The sequence below is a fragment of the Rattus norvegicus genome, chromosome 5 (genome assembly GCF_036323735.1).
Source record: "Rattus norvegicus strain BN/NHsdMcwi chromosome 5, GRCr8, whole genome shotgun sequence".
Classification (NCBI taxonomy): domain Eukaryota; kingdom Metazoa; phylum Chordata; class Mammalia; order Rodentia; family Muridae; genus Rattus; species Rattus norvegicus.
Window position 1 is genome coordinate 146,632,901 of NC_086023.1, and position 17,009 is coordinate 146,649,909.

The following is a 17,009-nucleotide window of genomic DNA, read 5'->3' on the forward strand; positions in this document are numbered from 1 at the left end:
AACTAAGAGCTGGGACTTCAGCAAATACCCAGCACTCACTTAACCTCTGCCCGCCTCCCTCTCCACATCAGGAGCCATAATAATACTGGCAGTTGTAGCTTCATAGTGTTGGACAAAAGTCCACACAAAGCCATTGTAAGTTTTAAATACACCTACGGGAGCAGGCGCAAGCTTAGCTACTGTGGAGGCTGAAACAGGAGGCTCACAGGTTCAAGTCCTATCTGGGCTGAGACGGAAATCAGCCTGAGCCAAGTAAGCAGGGCTGGGAACCTGTTTGCTGGCCGTTTGTTTACCTAGCTGTGTGAGGTCTATCGAGGTCTTATGCGGAGTCCTCAGTACCACAAGAAGCAAAAGAGTGGTTTAAGAGGCCCCAGTAGCCATCAGCTGGTGGCAGCCATTGCTTTCCCATCCACCCTCCCTACAAATTACGTTAAAGGAGCTCCAGGTACCATAGCAGTTCCATAACATATTTTAGTATCTCTAAAACAAAACCTTTTTAAAAATACATGGGGGGGTTGGGGATTTAGCTCAGTGGTAGAGCGCTTGCCTAGCAAGCACAAGGCCCTGGGTTCGGTCCCCAGCTCCGAAAAAAAGAAAAAAAAATACATAAGTTCAGTATCCCCTAAAACTGTAACAAATTTTCATAGTTAATTTTCAAATTTCTATCAGCCCCACACATAATTTTAAATCTTCCTGGTGGTTTTTTTTTTTTTAATCTTTAGAAAAGATATTCAGCATGCGTACAAGGGCGTGTGCGTGCCTGAGTGCACACATGGAGGCCAGAGAACAACCTCCAGTCATCTCCTTCCACCATGTGGGTTCCTCGTGATGAACCGGAGACAGCAGGCTTGGTGTAGGTGCGCTGTCTCGTCTGCCCTCTTTCCTTTCTTTATGCTTTGTGGAAGAAGCTGCCTTGTCCTGAGAATATCATCCCTTTTCTGGGAACTTTCAGTTATATTCCTTTGGTGTGTTTAACCTCTTCCCCTCTACCATTTCCTGCAGATATTGTTTACTGCATCCAGTTTATCAGATTCCGTTTCTTGGCCTGGCTACCCAGGCACTGCCACGGCCTGGCCTTCGGTCGGACATTTCCAATGTTGTTTGCCTTTGATGGGTTAGGAGCTGTTCCTCTCTGTTGCCTAAGCCCAGCAATTAATAATTATGGGCGGCGAAATAGTGCCGTTCTGATTATTACTCCTTTTTCATTTCTTAGCTGGAATACCTCTTTTCTTCCCTCCTCCTTTGTCCCCTCCCTCTTGCTTTTTTTTTGAGACCTGGTCTCAGCGGGTAGCCCAGGCTGGCCCGACACTCACTGTGCTCCTTCCTCAGCTTCCTAAGCGTGGGACTCCAGGCGAGCATCACAGATCTATAGAGAGAAACTTTCCATCCCTTAGTTGCTCGCCCAGTGTGGTTTATAAAGCCCATTTAAACATTTGGTTTGTTCCCTCTCTTTGTCAGCCTTCCAAGTAATGGGTTGACTATGGAATGTTTTCAGTTGAGAAATTAAAAAAAAAAAAAACAAGAAATCACATCTCGTTTTTCTTGTGAAGATCAGAGGCTCTGAGAGCAGTAGGCCTCCATTTCTGTATGCCAGGAGTCACTTGTAGCTGAGCTGTATTTCTGCTTTGGCTGATCCCTTCCCAGGGAGCCCCTTCATAGACTTCCCTTCGCTGCATACACTGTCCAGTCCATATTAGCAGCTATTTCCTCCTGACCTGTCCGGTGATACTTGTTTCTTTCCAACCACTTCCTCTGTCCCGGTATAATTCCATATTACATGATTTGTGTCAACATGGCGCTAACGTTATATTTAAATTTTTCTGGGCAAAATGATGAGATAGCTCAGAGGACATCCTTTTTTTTTCCAAGCAGGATCACTCGCTGGCCTGGTGCTCATCACATAGGTCAGACTAGCCGGCCAGTGAGTCCCAGAGTTCCCTCTGTCTGACTCCCCAGTGCCGGGATTATAAGCGCACATCACCACAACCAGCTTGTTGTTCGTGGGTTCTGGAGTTAGAGTTCAGGTTGTTGTACTTAGAAAGCAAGTGGTTTTCCACCTGTGCTGTCTCTCCCGATAGCACACAGCAACTGAGTGCCTTAGACAGGATTCCAGCCCATCCATATTCTTTACAGTCTGGGCGGGGCGGGGCGGGGCAGGGCAGGGTGGGGCGGGGCGGATGTGTGCTCCCACATGACCAGGGGTAAACGAAGGCGGAGTCTTGCACCTGGCTATGGGGTGTGTGTGTGTGTGTGTGTGTGTGTGTGTGTGTGTGTGGTCGCAGCTCTAGAGTCACCCGGAAGTGACTGAGCAGCCTATGGGGGGTGTGGGGGGGACACACCCCTGAACACTTGAGTTACCAGACCAGCTTTTCTCTCTGGTGTTTAACCCTGGCTTCTGTGACCTATCCGCCCAAGTTAATTTTAATAAACACAGCGTAGATTGGTAGGAAGGTCCATTCCCTGGGTGTGTGTCCACAGTGCAGGACGTTCATTTTCACGGGTGCTGTCTCTAAACCCATCTCACTGGGCTCCATCCCCTAAGAGGTGATTTCTTCACCTCGATCTGTGAATCACAAACCAGAATTTCCTGCACAAGCCCCGTCAATTGTTTTATGTCGCACACCAAGGAAACACCCAGTTTAAACAGGGATGCCAGCTACTTAACTACCTCTGTAAACCACCGAATGAAAGGCCGGCGCCTGTGAGTACAGAACAGATCCACAGTATCTGAGACCTTTTTCCGTTTAAACCACACCAGGCTCTGAGTGCGCATGTGTGTTCGTTTGACAATATCGTGGAGAAATCTAATGTGTGGCGATGGGGGGGCCGTGTGCGCGCGCGCGTGCGCGTGCGCCTCACCACCAAGCTTCGTGTATTACAGCACAGCCTACGAGCTTTGGGGTCTGTGTCTCCTATCCCTTCATCTCCTTGACTTCAGGGTTCATGTAAGAGGCATAAACGAATACCACCTTTCCATCTGAACAAGTTGAACTGTGGCGGCCACTGCCGAGACAGCTAGTGCTCAGTGAGGATTTGCACACTACACTTTGCCTGCGCTAGTCCAACAGAGTCCGTATGGGATAGGTGGTGCGCGGTTATTTCCCTCTCCTTCTTAGAGATTTAAAGCCCAGGATGGAAAAGTTAACTCCGCAAGTCACACGTGAGGTATTGGAGAGTCTGACTCAAGCTCACGCTCTTCGCTAAATGGCCGTATTGAGCCTGCTGGGGCAGACACCTGTCTGTAGTTGAAGCCACTCAGGAGGGAGGGGGAAGAGCTCATGGGGCCAGCCTGAGCTACGTAGTAAAACCTGGTCACAAAACAAACTAGAGCCCCTTCTAAAACAGACGTAAGACCCCGTCTCCGTGCCACAGCCCCTTTCTGAGTGGATCGTGTTCTTCATGTTAAACAGATGTGGAAAGTGCTCTGGGTCTGTGAGAAGGCAAGTGGCGTAGCCAAGATACCTCAGCAGCTCCGCCTTGCCTCCCCCAGCTGCCTGGCCACAGCACAGCGCAGTAACAAACTCCCCCTGTGGCGGATACTCAGCCAGGCCCTGGTCCACGCCCTGTATAAAATGGTCTGTCCTAAGTACAGGCAGGCACGTGGAGTATTGCGTGGCTGCTGAGTTCGTTGTCGGTTATTACAGGGCACATAACTTGTGTTGCAGTGGTGTGGTTAGTGGGAACAGCTAGTGTTTGTGACAGCTTCCTGCGTGCCAAGTCCTTTACACGCACTATCACGTAATCCTGTAATTCGCACAATAACCCTGCCAGTGCTTTGCGCTGGAATGAAAGGTAAGATGTTTCATCCCTGCTAGAGGCAAGGAAGTAGACATTGGACGCAGTTCACACAGCCAGGAAATGCCAGGGCCCACGGCCTTAACGCCCTCTTGGTTTTTGTCTTTGGCCCCCACAGGCACCCAAATTGGCTGAGAATTTCTGTGTCTGTCACTTGGCCACTGGGGACATGCTGAGAGCGATGGTAGCTTCAGGCTCGGAGCTGGGGAAAAAGCTGAAGGCGACAATGGATGCCGGAAAACTGGTAGGTCTGGCCAAACTGGGATTGCTGATTTTCCTTCTCCCGGGTCCCGCGTGGAGCCCCCAGCCGCGGTGGCTGCTTGGCTTTGGCTCGGTTAGACATTCGCCTCCTCATTCATCACAGACACACTTGAAGACTTTACCAGCCTGTGCGGACGCAGAACACTTCTGCCATCACAGAGAGTCTTCTGTCTCTACAGATGGGCAGTAATAGGAGCCTTGAACACAGCACAGGGTTCGCTTTAGTCTGGGTTTAGGATTTCCTCAGAACGAACTTGTATCGTTTTGTTATTTTGTGTGCACGGGCAAGCACTTTTCACAGCCGTCTTCCCAGCCCTGTTCATATTACTCTTTCTTTATTATTTATTTAATAAAATATAATTACAAGGGCTAGAGAGATGGATGGCTCGGTAGCAAAGGGCACTGACTGCTCTATCAGAGGATCTGGGTTTGATTGCCAGCATCCACATAGCAGCTCACAAGTACCTGTAACTTCAGTCCCAGGAGATCCGACATTCTCTTCTGACCTCAGCAGACACCAGGCCTGCACATAGTGCACAGACATGCGTGCAGACACATGAAATAATAAATTCTTTTTTTTTTTTTTGGTTCTTTTTTTCGGAACTGGGGACCGAACCCAGGGCCTTGCGCTTCCTAGGTAAGCGCTCTACCACTGAGCTAAATCCCCAGCCCCGAAATAATAAATTCTTAAATAGGTGCTCATGCACGAGTGCGTGTGTTTGCCAGCCAGACACGGTGGCCCACACCTTTAATCCCCATCACTGAGAAACAAGCAGGCAGTTGTCTGAATTTGAGTTCGAGGTCAGCCAGGGCTATACAGTGAGACCTTCTCTCAAAACAAACAATATATATGTGTACGTAAACACATCTATAATTACATCATTTCCCCCCTTTTCTTTCGCCAGCTCCTCCCATGGGTTGACAGAATTCTTGAAGATACTTTGTACTGATGCATTTAATAATTTGCCCAGACTGAACATTACAAATTGAAACTGCTGTTCCTAAGCAGGACTTGGGCATGTATGCAGAAGAAGACTCAGGAGACGGCAGAAATGTTTTCAAAGCTCTCTTGAGGCTCACTGCTCTGTACTTCTAACGAGGGAGTTTCTTTGGGGGTATGGAGAAGTAATCTTATGTATAACCCAATAACCGGCCTGATTTGACAAACACAGTGAACTAACAAATGTTTGCTTGTGGCCAGATCTTGCTTCTAACATTTATTCCGGAACCTGACGTCTGGTAACACTTTCAGAAGTCGTTTTGTTCTTGAACCCGGGTAGGCTGGAGCACTGAGCCACACGGCAGTCTCTCAAACCCTTTGCTTTGTTCTTTGTTCTTGTGTCTACTTTTCTTTTTTTTTTTTTTGGTTCTTTTTTTCGGAGCTGGGGACCGAACCCAGGGCCTTGCGCTTCCGAGGTAAGCGCTCTAACCACTGAGCTAAATCCCCAGCCCCCCTACTTTTCTAAATTACACTCTGTCCGTGTGTGCGTTTGCCTGGCCCACCTTTTGGGGATCAGTTCTCTCCTTCCTTCCACCATGTACTCTGAGTTCAAGCTCGGGTCTTCAGGCTTTGGTAACGGGCCTGAAGCCGTCTCATTGCCTATTGTCGGCGTGTGTCTTTGATTGGTCTGGCACTTTCTCTGTAGCCCAGGCTGGCCTCTAACTCAGCCTCCCGTGCTGAGAGTGCAGGCATGACCACCACACCTGGTTTCTCTGGTCCCTTGTTTCTGTGTATGTTGCTTGGCTGGAATCTGAAGTTCGTTTTTAATCTTCCAAATTTACCTCCCGTTAGGCCTGGAGATAGCAGAGCAGTACTGGGTGATGCCACATTTGTCTGTTCAGATACCGCTTTCTAGCTTCCCCCTTGATGTCAGTGAGGCCATGAATCAAACCAGGATGATAGATAATTTGGACTGTGGGTTTTGGCAGAAAGTTGTGTGTGAGAGGAAATTGGGATGTTGTTTATCTCTGCCTACAGATGCAGACTGCACTTTGTCCCCAAGTTCAGAGCTGCTCCTAAAGAGGAAAGCTTTAGTTGCCAAGGCTGGCAGCGTTTACTGAGTAACACGGGTGGGAACTCTTCTCTGAAGGCTCCGTGGGGAAGTTTTTCTAATGCTAGGAGACGTGTTTGTGGGATTTTGGTAGAGGCTTGGACTACGTTGTGGCTTCTCATTTCCTTGTTTCTGCTCCGATATTGCCAACCCAGTGCAATTCTTCCTCAGTCTTTGACAGTCCCGATAAATATCAAATCCACATGTCCATGTGATCCCGTTAGTCTGATGAACTTGTAAATCAGGGAAGGTTGGTACTTGCCCACATCCTGGTGAAATCATTCTCTTCTGTTTCTCGGGTGATTTTACTCCCGGGTACCCTCATCATCTTGAGGGCAGCTTGTTGCTGACAACAGGCTATGGATCCCTCGTCCCTTACCAGGTTTACTAAAACATTAGAGTTACAAGGGGAGGGGTTGGGGATTTAGCTCAGTGGTAGAGCGCTTGCCTAGCAAGTGCAAGGCCCTGGGTTCGGTCCCCAGCTCTGGGGGAAAAAAAAAAAAAAAAAAAAAAAAAACCGATAGAGTTGCAAGGGGAGAGACACGTCTGTGGCCACTTCAGAACTGTGGAAGTGAGGGAGTAGCGCGGATGCAGCCTGTACTGGTCAGCTCTGCTTTACTGTGATAAATACCTCAGAGAAGCCAGCTGAAGAGGAGAGAGCTGTTTTAGCTCAGTTGCAGTACTTCTGGGCCTGTGTGGCAGCGCTGTGGAAGGAAGATGTGGCAGAGCAAAGCTGTGCACCCTAGAGAGGCAGAGAGAGAGAGAGTTAACAAAGATGGCCCAGCAGTGAAAGTGTGTTCTGCTCAAGCCTTGTGGCCTGAGCTCAGTGCTGAGCCATGCAAAGGTGGAAGGTGAGGAGGCCCCCCACAAACCGTGGTGTGTGCCTTCCCTACCCCTCCTATGTGCATACCAATAAATGAAGTTTAAAATACAGTATTGGAGATCCAGCCCTCAACGCAGTGAGCTTGTATAGTTAAGATCCAAAGCGAAGTGGAGGCCCCGGCATGTACTCTGCTTTGGCTTCTGTGTGGCCACGCTGACTTGCTCTTCAAGACCAAGTCATTATACACTAACACTTTGACCTAGGGCTTGAGGTGCATCGCCCACTGGGCAGATTTGAACCCCAAACCTCTCTTCTTCAGGTGAGTGATGAAATGGTCGTGGAGCTCATTGAGAAGAATTTGGAGACTCCTTCCTGCAAAAATGGCTTTCTTCTAGATGGCTTCCCTCGGACTGTGAAGCAGGCTGAAATGGTAGGTAGTGTCTGTGTCACTGTCGCGTGAAGGCCAGTGCCGGCCGGCCCGTTGTCTTAATGGCTCTGAGGAGATGGGTCTGATCTTTTACAGCTTGATGACCTCATGGATAAGAGGAAAGAGAAGCTCGATTCAGTCATCGAGTTCAGCATCCAGGACTCCCTGCTGATCCGGAGAATCACGGGAAGGTGTGTGCCCCTGAAGGGTCCCTTTGCTTCCCCACCTTTGTGGGGCAGAAGCTCAGTACTGTTTCTAGGTGTCTGGATCTTGTGCATCAATGTGCACTGTCACAGTGGCATGGGAAGGGGTGTGGAGAGAGGAGCGCGGGATTCAGAGTCACATCTCGGTCTAGGCATGTTTCTTAATATATTCTTCATTCATTCCTTGTGGATTTCATACATTTTGATCATATATATCCCCCATTCCTCCCACTAGCCTTATAAGCAAACCCTCTGCCCCCCTCCCTTTTTAGGATGTATTTATTTTATGTATATGAGTACACTGTCTTCAGACACACCAGAAGAGGGCATCGGATCCCATTACAGATGGTTGTGAGCCACCATGTGGTTGCTGGGAATTGAACTCAGGACCTCTGGAAGAGCAGTCAGTGCTCTTAACCACTGAGCCATCTCTCCAGCCCCGCTCTACTCCTTTCAATAATGACCCACCAATTTGTGCTGCTAATAGATTTATAGATCTGGGGTCATCCACTGGAATGTGTTCAACCTACCAGAGGCCATACCCTGGCTTTCATAGCTCCTTAGTAGGGAGCTCATGCACCCCTCCTGGCCCATGCTAGAATTTTGACTAACTGATCTCATATGGGCCTTGTGATGTGAGTTCATGAGCTCTCGGAGAATAGTACAGTGGTACCTATTTCTGATCCCAGTGTCATGTATGAAATTTGGGTGATTCTGGCCGTTTGTTGTAGTAGGAAGAAGAGAGTCTGGGGACAGATGAAGAAGGCTGCCTAGGGGAGGTAGGCCATCCACTCAGCCTTCTTAAATGAGTGATGCTTTTCCGGAAGGGAGTAGCAGCGGGAATGAGTGTTGGTTAGGAGAGGGGCTCAGGATGCAGCCCTGATAAACTCGTTGGCCCAGGGGGGTGGGGGGCAGAATGAATGACATTGGGAAGAAAGAAAGCATGGGTTAGAGGAGTGTCCATCACAGAGCTTGGGAGTCTTCACACCATCTAGAGCCATGAGGTAGTGGGGCAAAACCACCATTGTAACATGCTCCCTCAGTGCTAACTATAAATTGGGGGGAGGGGGCGCTGCTCATAGTCACGTGACCTGAAGGAGACTCCTGACTGGCTGGGGAAGCAAAGAGTGAGTGAGAATCCCAAGAACAAGCTGCAGGATGAGAGGAGGCAGGAGGGAGTGTTCCTCCTCTTCAGCAGACCCTGTGCCTCACAGGTACAGCAGACTAGTGAGGAGCTGTCCAGGCTTATGAAGCAGCTGTGTGGGTAGGGCTCGCACTCTCTGCCTTGCTGATGGGAGGAAGACGAGTCGGGAGCTGAGGACTTGACAACGATTTGATTTCACCACAGCAGTCTTCTGAGCGAGCTGTGACCTCGACTCTGGTGACCTTCAGTCATTACTCTGGTTTTCTGAGACTCTGTTCACAGAGGTCTGAGTTCTTGTTTTTCACGTGTCTGCTGTTGGCCCTTTGGCTTCTTAATTATCTTACCAATTGGCTCTCTGGTGTCACTGTCCTGGTGTCCAGTAGCAACTCACTTTTGTGGATGAAAGAACAGGGTTTTTTTTATTTGTTTGTTTGTTTTTGTTTTTTCTTTTTTTCGGAGCTGGGGACCGAACCCAGGGCCTTGCGCTCGCTAAACAAGCGCTCTACCGCTGAGCTAAATCCCCAACCCCAAGAACAGGGGTTTAAAACCACAGTTCTGAACCTGTGGATCTCAGCCCCTTTGGGAGTTGAATGACCCCTTCACAGGGATCACCTAAGACCATCAGGAAACATAGGTATCTACATTATGACTCCTAAAAGTAGCAAAATTACAGCTATGAAGTAGCAACAAAGATACGTTTAAGGTTGGGGGTCACCACACGAGGAGCTGTATTAAAGGGCTGCAGCATTAGTAAAGTGAGAGCCACTGCTCTAGACTGTCACACAGTGGTGTAGAAGCCCAGCCTGATCACTGCCCACCAGGCCCAGTGGCCCATGGGACTGTTTCAGTTGTGCCATGTGTGGTCTTGCCTGTCTAGAGAACTGGGTGGTTAGGCTTCCTTTCATTTACCTTTGGTTTTCTTCATGGGTATATGCCTTGTGTTCTTAACAATGGTGTTTCTAAATGGCTAAAGAATAGGGTAGTGTGTGTAATCAGAGGGCTGGGGGAATCTGGCTGGTTTTTTGAGTGGCAGCCTAGGGATACAGAGGAAAGAGCTGTGTTTGTTGCAGCCTGGCTGTTAGATGCCCCCTGTGCTCTCCCTGTCCCCCGAATCCTCCTGGATGCTGTTTCTGAATGGAAACACCAGAGAAGGCTTTGCAGGCCTCACATAGTGGAGGACCCAACTCTCCGCCATAAGTGGTGCCGTCAGCAGCCTGCATCCCAGAGCAGCCTCACTGCAGCTGGCTTTCTGTGCGGCTACCCCAGCCGTGCCATTACCTTCCTATCTAGTGTAATTGATCTTCTTAGCTCCCCCAAAATATGTTGTGATTAAAACACAGGATCACATTTTATGGCTAGGACTTCAGTATAAAGAGAACTTCCCAGATAACAGACAAAATATGTTCTCCCCAACCTCTGAGCCACTAGGAAGTCATAGAAGAGACAGGCCCACCAAAAGGAAGCCCTGAGCAGACCCTCGTGAGGACACAAGCTTTCAGTTAAATAGAGGGGAAATTAAGAAAGTACAACTTGTCAGGTCTGGCACAACTTTAGTCCACGCTCTGAGGAGGCAGAGGTTCATGGTTCCACCTGAATTTGAGGCCAGCCTGGTCTACATAGTAAGTTCCAGGACAGCGAGGGCTACGTATCTTACATTCCTTATCTCAAAAACAAACAAAAACGCCTCCCAGCAATAACAGAGGAAGTGCAGAGCTCAGCGTTGGCTGCTGTGCACAGTGGCCCTGCCTCCTCTTCTCGCGTGTCCAGATTCGTTCTGTGACCATCCCCAGTCGGGAGCATGGCTTGCTGCTTCGAAGGCGTCAGTGTGGGTGCAGCCCCCGCCACATTCTCAGCACCAAATGAAGACGGCCTGCTTCTGACTTGGTTCACTGGTTTTGTTCGATTTTTTTCTTCTTAGGATTTTTTTCATTTTTAATTGTGTGTGCGCACGCGTGCGCGTGTCCTTATGCATGTAAGTGTGCACGAGTGCAGGTGACCACACGTGGGAAAAGTGTCTGATCCTGGCACTAGAGAGTCACAGGGTAGTTGTGAACTGCCCAGTATGGGTACTGGAAACCAAACTCAGGTTCTCTAGAAGGGCAGCAAGCGTTCTTAGCTGCTGAGCCATCTCTCGCCCTGTCTCTATTATATTTGTGCCTGGTGCGTGTGGGGTGTGTACCTGCATGCTACAGCTCACGTGCGGAGGCCAGGAGTCGGTTCTCTGTACCGTGAGGGTCCCAGGAACTGAGCTCAGGTCATCAGGCTTAGTGGCAAGTGAAATTCTCCTACCTTGGTCTTCCCAAATTCTGGGATTATAGGCGTCAGCAACCACACACAGCTTCCTTCTTTGTTTTAAGCCAGAGTCTGACTGTGTTGCCCAAGCTGTGTTTCCTCCTCTTAGCTTCCCTGGTAGCTGAGATATGGGCATAGCTACTGTGTCCATCCATCTTCATGACTGGCTTAACGCGTCCTTTCCCTAATGCCTCGACACTGCCTGGTCTTACCTCGGCTGTCATTGATCCGTGTGGTCACGGGGTGTGCACATATCTCTAACATGTTTTCATGTGTTTGGTGAGATTAGAAAGCGGTGCAGCCAGGAGTGCGCTTGTGATCCTGTGAGGCTGTAGCACAGGAGCTGAAGGTCAGGCCTGGCATAGGTTATGTACCAAGCCCCGTCTCCAGTTAAAAGGAGGAGCTGAAGAGGACGGGCTTAATTTCTATCCTGTGTTCTCCAACACTGTACGGATCTTGCAGAGGACTGCCATGTTTCTTGTAGCTGTTGATTTCTGCTAAGTGCTGCTGTGGCAGACTGGTCCATCACTTTGTAAACAGATGGGTTCAGCGTAAGATCTCGTTGCAACTACGAACTTGTTTAGTGTGACTAGAGTGGAGGCTTGTGTACTGACGTCAGAGTCCTTCCACGACCCGGATGGGCGGGTGCACCAGCGTTTGCCTCATGCTTGGACAAGCACTCTTCGGTCGGCACGTTCCTAAACAAGAGGTAGCAGTAGCAGTCCTCTGCTGGAAGGCCAGTCGTTTCCCGAGGTGTGGGTGTGAGGTGCTAGCTGGGTTCTCTGCAGATTTAAAGTCTTCCATTCAACTTCTCTTTGCTTGTCATTCCAGAGTCCCCTAGAGTACCGAGGCATTTCCAGGCAACCTGACTCATGATCATTTGCTGTCTTGCAGGCTGATTCACCCCAAGAGTGGCCGGTCCTACCATGAGGAGTTCAACCCTCCAAAGGAGGCCATGAAAGATGATGTATGTAAACCCAGGAAGGGAAGGAATGGGTTGGTTGGTTTTACTTAACCAGAAAGTATCACTGTCTTGTAAATAAGATGGCTGGTGGGAAATCTGGACAGTGTCTCCCTGGTCGCTTTATGCTTGTCCTCTGTCACAGCAGTCCCTTCCTGGCATCATGGCCATCTAAGCAGTTGGCTACTCAGGAGAGTGTTTCCAGGAGCTGGCGCTGAAGAGAACTTTGCTGACTGTTGTGCTCCAGAATGCCCTGCCCTTGGGGTATTCAATGACTGCTGCCCTGGGTCTCCTCCATGGTCTCTGTTCATTGACTACGTGGAGTTTCATGGTCTGCTGTAGAACATGCAGGCAACAGTGGCAGAGACAAACTCAGGTTGTTCAGGGTCTATAAATACAGGTCGAATTTCAAAATTGACCAATCTACCAGAGTCCTTTCTCCTCACACTTGCTGCTTTTAGGACATTAGTGGGTAGGGCTGCAGTAATTACGGTAAACATTCAAGCATCTAAGACTGGAGGTGTTCATATGCTTGGGCTTCCTGTTTCCGTCTTCCAACTCAAAGTTGAGCGGCCTGAGCACGGGGCACATAGAGAGCATCTCTCCTTCGGGACCTCTGCTTCTGGTCTAGCACAGTTCTTCATTAGAGAAGCTCTAGCTTGACTCTCTTGCCTTGAGTGGCTTTGGAACCAGGCAGCATCCCAGGCAGAGTGGTCCCCTCTAACAATCCCTCCTTCTGTTCCTTGTCATTCTCAGATCACTGGGGAGCCCCTGATCCGCAGGTCAGATGACAACGAGAAAGCCTTGAAGACCCGCCTGGAGGCCTACCACACTCAGACCACTCCGCTTGTGGAATACTACAGGAAACGGGGCATTCACTGCGCCATTGATGCGTCCCAGACCCCTGACGTGGTGTTTGCAAGCATCCTGGCAGCCTTCTCCAAAGCCACATGTAAAGACTTGGTCATGTTTATCTAATGTTGGGTTTGAAGGGCCTCTTTTCTTCCTCTCTGTGAAAGGAATGGTGGGTGGTCATGGTTAGGTAGGTAGAAGGAACTTCCTTTCTCAGACAGCAAGGTCACCTTCTAATGTACTGATTAAAAAGCACTTACTTGATGTGTCTCGTATGTGCAGTGCTCATCTGTATGTGTGTGGTGTGTGTGCTGGCCCTCACATTCTGAATCTTGTTTACCAGATGTTTGCGTTTCTTTTTATTGTTTTAGAAATTAGCACACAGGGTATTTGATACCAGATATCATTATGACTCCTTTTTTCTTGAGATGGTTTCTGTGTGTCCCCATCTGTCCTGGAACTTTATAGATCATGCTGGTCTAAAACTCATAAGATCCTCCTGTCTCTGCCTCCTGAGTGCTGGGAATAAGGCATGTGCCACTGTGTCCAGCCTCATAACACTTTTTTTTTTTCTTTTCTTTTTTTTCGGAGCTGGGGACCAAACCCAGGGCCTTGTGCTTGCTAGGCAAGCACTCTACCACTGAGCTAAATCCCCAACCCCCTCATAACACTTTTTAAACAAGACATGTTTTAATAGATTTCCTAACCCCTCCTGTGTTATTAGCCGCACTCCTTCTCTCTCTCTCTCTCTCTCTCTCTCTCTCTCTCTCTCTCTCTCTCTCTGCCACACTCTTAATTCTATTTTTGGCCAAAAAAACCTGCTCAGTACCCTCTGCCAGGCAGCCCAGTTATGACTTTACCACAAGCAGCTGACTCCCGAGTCTAGGGTCACATGAAGTCAGGCAGTGTCACAGTTCCTGATGCACATTCTTGACAGGAAACAAAAAGCCACAAGTCATTGGGTGCATAGGAATCATTTTTCCCCCTTAAATGGACTTTAAAAGACGTTGCAGAGTCCGGGTGCTGCTAGGATAGGGTGTCCACGTGGGACAGTGAGGAGGTTAGACTGTCCTTGGGATCCACGTCCCAGTGCTGTGAAGTTCAGACCACCTGGGACTTCCTGTTACTCAGTGAGCTGTTGTCAAGGAATTATGCCAGGTGGAAGGTCCTCTGGGGTTCAGGTTGTCTCTGAACGTCTGGCCAGACAGACCCAGTTAGGGAAGTTTGTTTTTGTTTGCCTGTTTCCAGGGGTGAGCCAGTGACTGGGGATAATCTCTTTGGATTCATTCCCATCAGAAATTTATTCAAACACAGGGTATAAACCCAAATCAGATGTATCCCTTTCAAATTTAACCCTTTACCCCCTATTTCATGATGGGTAGCCACAGGCTCCCCAAGAAAAGATCACCCCAAAACAGGACCACCTATGGTCATTACAAGTTTCTATTCGTAACCTTGGCTCCCATAATTATGAGTGTCCTATGGTCTGTGCTGTGCCTTTTGGTCTCTGGTTGCTTTGTGACAGATAAATTAGTGGGCTGCTGTGACGAGACCTCAGCCTCCGGCCTCTGGAAAAGCCATTAGAAAGTCAGTGACGTAAATAATTCGGCCTGCCTCAGCATAACCTCCTGCTGACTCTAAAGTGCTTGGCTCCCATCTGGCCTGGGCTCTCCTACTGTCTGAATCTGTCGGAGGGCTTGTCTCCACATGGAAACTCGTGGGTACGTGGCCATCTCGCCTCCCTTTTGGCCTCCAAGTGTCTGCTGCCACTGCCCTGTCTTGTTTTCTTGGCTTTAAACTAATTCTGTCTGCTCTTAAGAGAAACCCAGTCTGGCTGTGTGTGTTTCTGGAAAGCACGTGACTGCTGGGAATGGACAAGGGAGAGGAGTGAAACCAAAACTATCCTCTGGGGCTGCAGGAATATGCCATCTTTGTCTGGAAGGGGTGGTTCTGTGCATCCCGCAGTTGACTTTTCCTGACCTAGAGTAGCCGTAGGCACTTGACCTCTAAGTACAGGTCCCTGAGTGGTTGCTAATTAAATGTGACTGATCTGTGCCTGTACAGACATTTGCCACCTGTCCATATACATACATATATACATATATGTTTATGTATGCACATACACCAAATGCATGTTGACATTTGGGCTTCAGATAGGAGCTGGGAAATCCTGGGGTACCTGCTCCTTGGTGGTGGTTGGGTTTGTATTTTTGCTTTAATTGCGGAGTTGTCGCCTCAGGGCATGAGAGCGTTCAGAAACCTGGCAGAGAAATGTCCAGGATTTGATGCATCTGGTTGCATGGCAGCCTTCCCTGATGTTTGTTTGTTTTAAAAACCCATTTTGTTCTTTCTTGTTTCCTCTCTATTTCAGCCTAGTAGCAGAAGGCCAGGCGCGACCGCACCACTGCTCATCTCCCCGCCGTGTGATCCCCGCTCTTAGGTGCTGGGCAGAAGAGAAAAGGGTGGACATGGGAAGGAAGGATGATGGATGGTGAGGGAGGTGGGGAGGGGCTCAAAAGGAACATTTGGAACAGTGGCAGTGTTATAATTAGTAAGTTTGTTTTTTTTTTTTACACATAGGTGAGAATTTTTCAAGTATAAGCAAGGGAAAAGATTAATTTTTTTAAAAAACTGTGATTGGGGGGCATTGGTGCAAATAAGGAGACATGGTGTTCTTTTTAAGCAATCAGCCTCTCGTTTCCTCTGGACCATAAAGCTAATGCTCTCTAAGAGACCTCAGCATCTACATAAGAACTTCATGGATCTCCAGGCCAAGGACACAGCAGTCAGACTGGGCCTGTGTCCTGTGCAGAGGAGGGACTGTTGACCAGCGGTGGCCCCCATTCCATAAGGACTCCCCTGCGTATATGGAAGAGATGGGGGGTGAGCCAATGGGTGCTGGTCGTGGGGCGCAGGGGGAGACGGATCCCACACTTGTGACTTAAGAGTTGCCTGCTCTGGTGACAGAGCTGTCAGCCACCCAGCTCACGAGAGTCTTACAGCCTTGCCTTCATCATCCATGGGACCCTTTAAATAACTGAACGAGGCCTAGGAATGTAGCTCAGCGTGTGTGCCTGGCACTGGAAAGCCCTGGGTTCGGTCCTCTACAGTGAAGGGGTTAGGGAACAAGCTAACATGTCTTAAGCTAAGTCATCCAAAGATTGTCCTTCTCACCCTCAAATCCTGGGACTGGGATTGCCCGACAACACTGTGATATATTTTTCAATGAGGTGCCTTTCATAACTGACCAAATGCTGCCATTTTTGACCCCTGAGTCAATAAAATATGTTGAAAATTTGTATCCCTGTTGTAGCATTTGTTTGAGGAATTCTGGACTACAAGACAAAAAAAAAATGTCAAACTCTGGACCTGTCTTTAAAGCCAGTTCTCATGATGGTTAGCACGCCGTCCTGGGACGTATACCTGTGCGCTCCTAAGAGGACCCTTTCTACTGTCAGCACCTGTGGTGGATGAATGACAAACCCCAGTAGTCAGTCACACTTCATTGGTATTGTCTTATGGCCTTAAACAACCAGCCCTTGGCTTAGTGCCTACCACAGCAGGCATCGGAGAAACCGCCAGGTCAGAACACACAGACAAGGATCTGCTTCCTGCTCTGCTGGATAATGAGGACCGGACAGTTGTCTGCAGCCTGGTAAGCGTCACACCGCTGGCCTCCTTCCCAGCTGCCACAGTGAGCTCCCCCACCACACACGCAACCCCCCGGCCCCCTGTTTAGCACCCTCCTTGCCTCTTCTTGTGTCCTGTTTGCAATCCGTTTACTTCCCAGCAAGAGTGGACTTAAGCTGCTAATGCAGCGGGTGTAGACGGAAGCTTTTGCTCTTGAAAAGCTGCCTCTGCCAGTGAGGTTTCCGAGAAGTTGCTGCTCTTCCCGAAGCCAGGGTGAACTGGAAGCACCACCGCTCTTCAGGCATCTGGTGACTCTGGCGTCTGAGATTCTGTGCTCACTGCTCTTAGTTCCCACCTCCGCTGTTGCCTTGAGACGTCAGCATGACTGCTTTGCTCAAATGTTTGCATTCTCTGGACTGTATGAATGTCTGAAATGTTTTGGCTTTTCTTGATTGTTATATCCGATTAAGAAAAAAACTGTCTGTCAGCCCGACCTGGGAAATGGCACAGCGTGACCAAGAAGGACAAACTGCGCCGAGACTGAGCTATCCGTACTTGCTGCCTTTGACC

The 17,009-nt window shown here is 49.1% G+C and overlaps 1 protein-coding gene across 3 annotated transcripts in view; it reads left to right on the plus strand.

Moving 5' to 3' along the window:
- Ak2 (adenylate kinase 2) overlaps positions 1-16,108 on the plus strand; it is a 39,540-nt gene extending 23,432 nt beyond the window's left edge. The window contains exons 2-7 of one of the 3 annotated variants that reach the window (NM_001033967.2): positions 3,914-4,039; positions 7,250-7,360; positions 7,454-7,548; positions 11,891-11,963; positions 12,714-12,909; positions 15,181-16,108. In NM_001033967.2, the coding sequence (NP_001029139.1) occupies positions 3,914-4,039; positions 7,250-7,360; positions 7,454-7,548; positions 11,891-11,963; positions 12,714-12,909; positions 15,181-15,185 (606 nt within the window). In that variant the 3' untranslated portion in view covers positions 15,186-16,108. Of the gene's footprint in view, positions 1-3,913; positions 4,040-7,249; positions 7,361-7,453; positions 7,549-11,890; positions 11,964-12,713; positions 13,074-15,180 lie in introns of those variants that run through there. The other 2 variants (XM_039109253.2, NM_030986.2) reach the window with 2 other exon arrangements.
- The last annotated feature ends 901 nt before the right edge of the window (positions 16,109-17,009 follow it).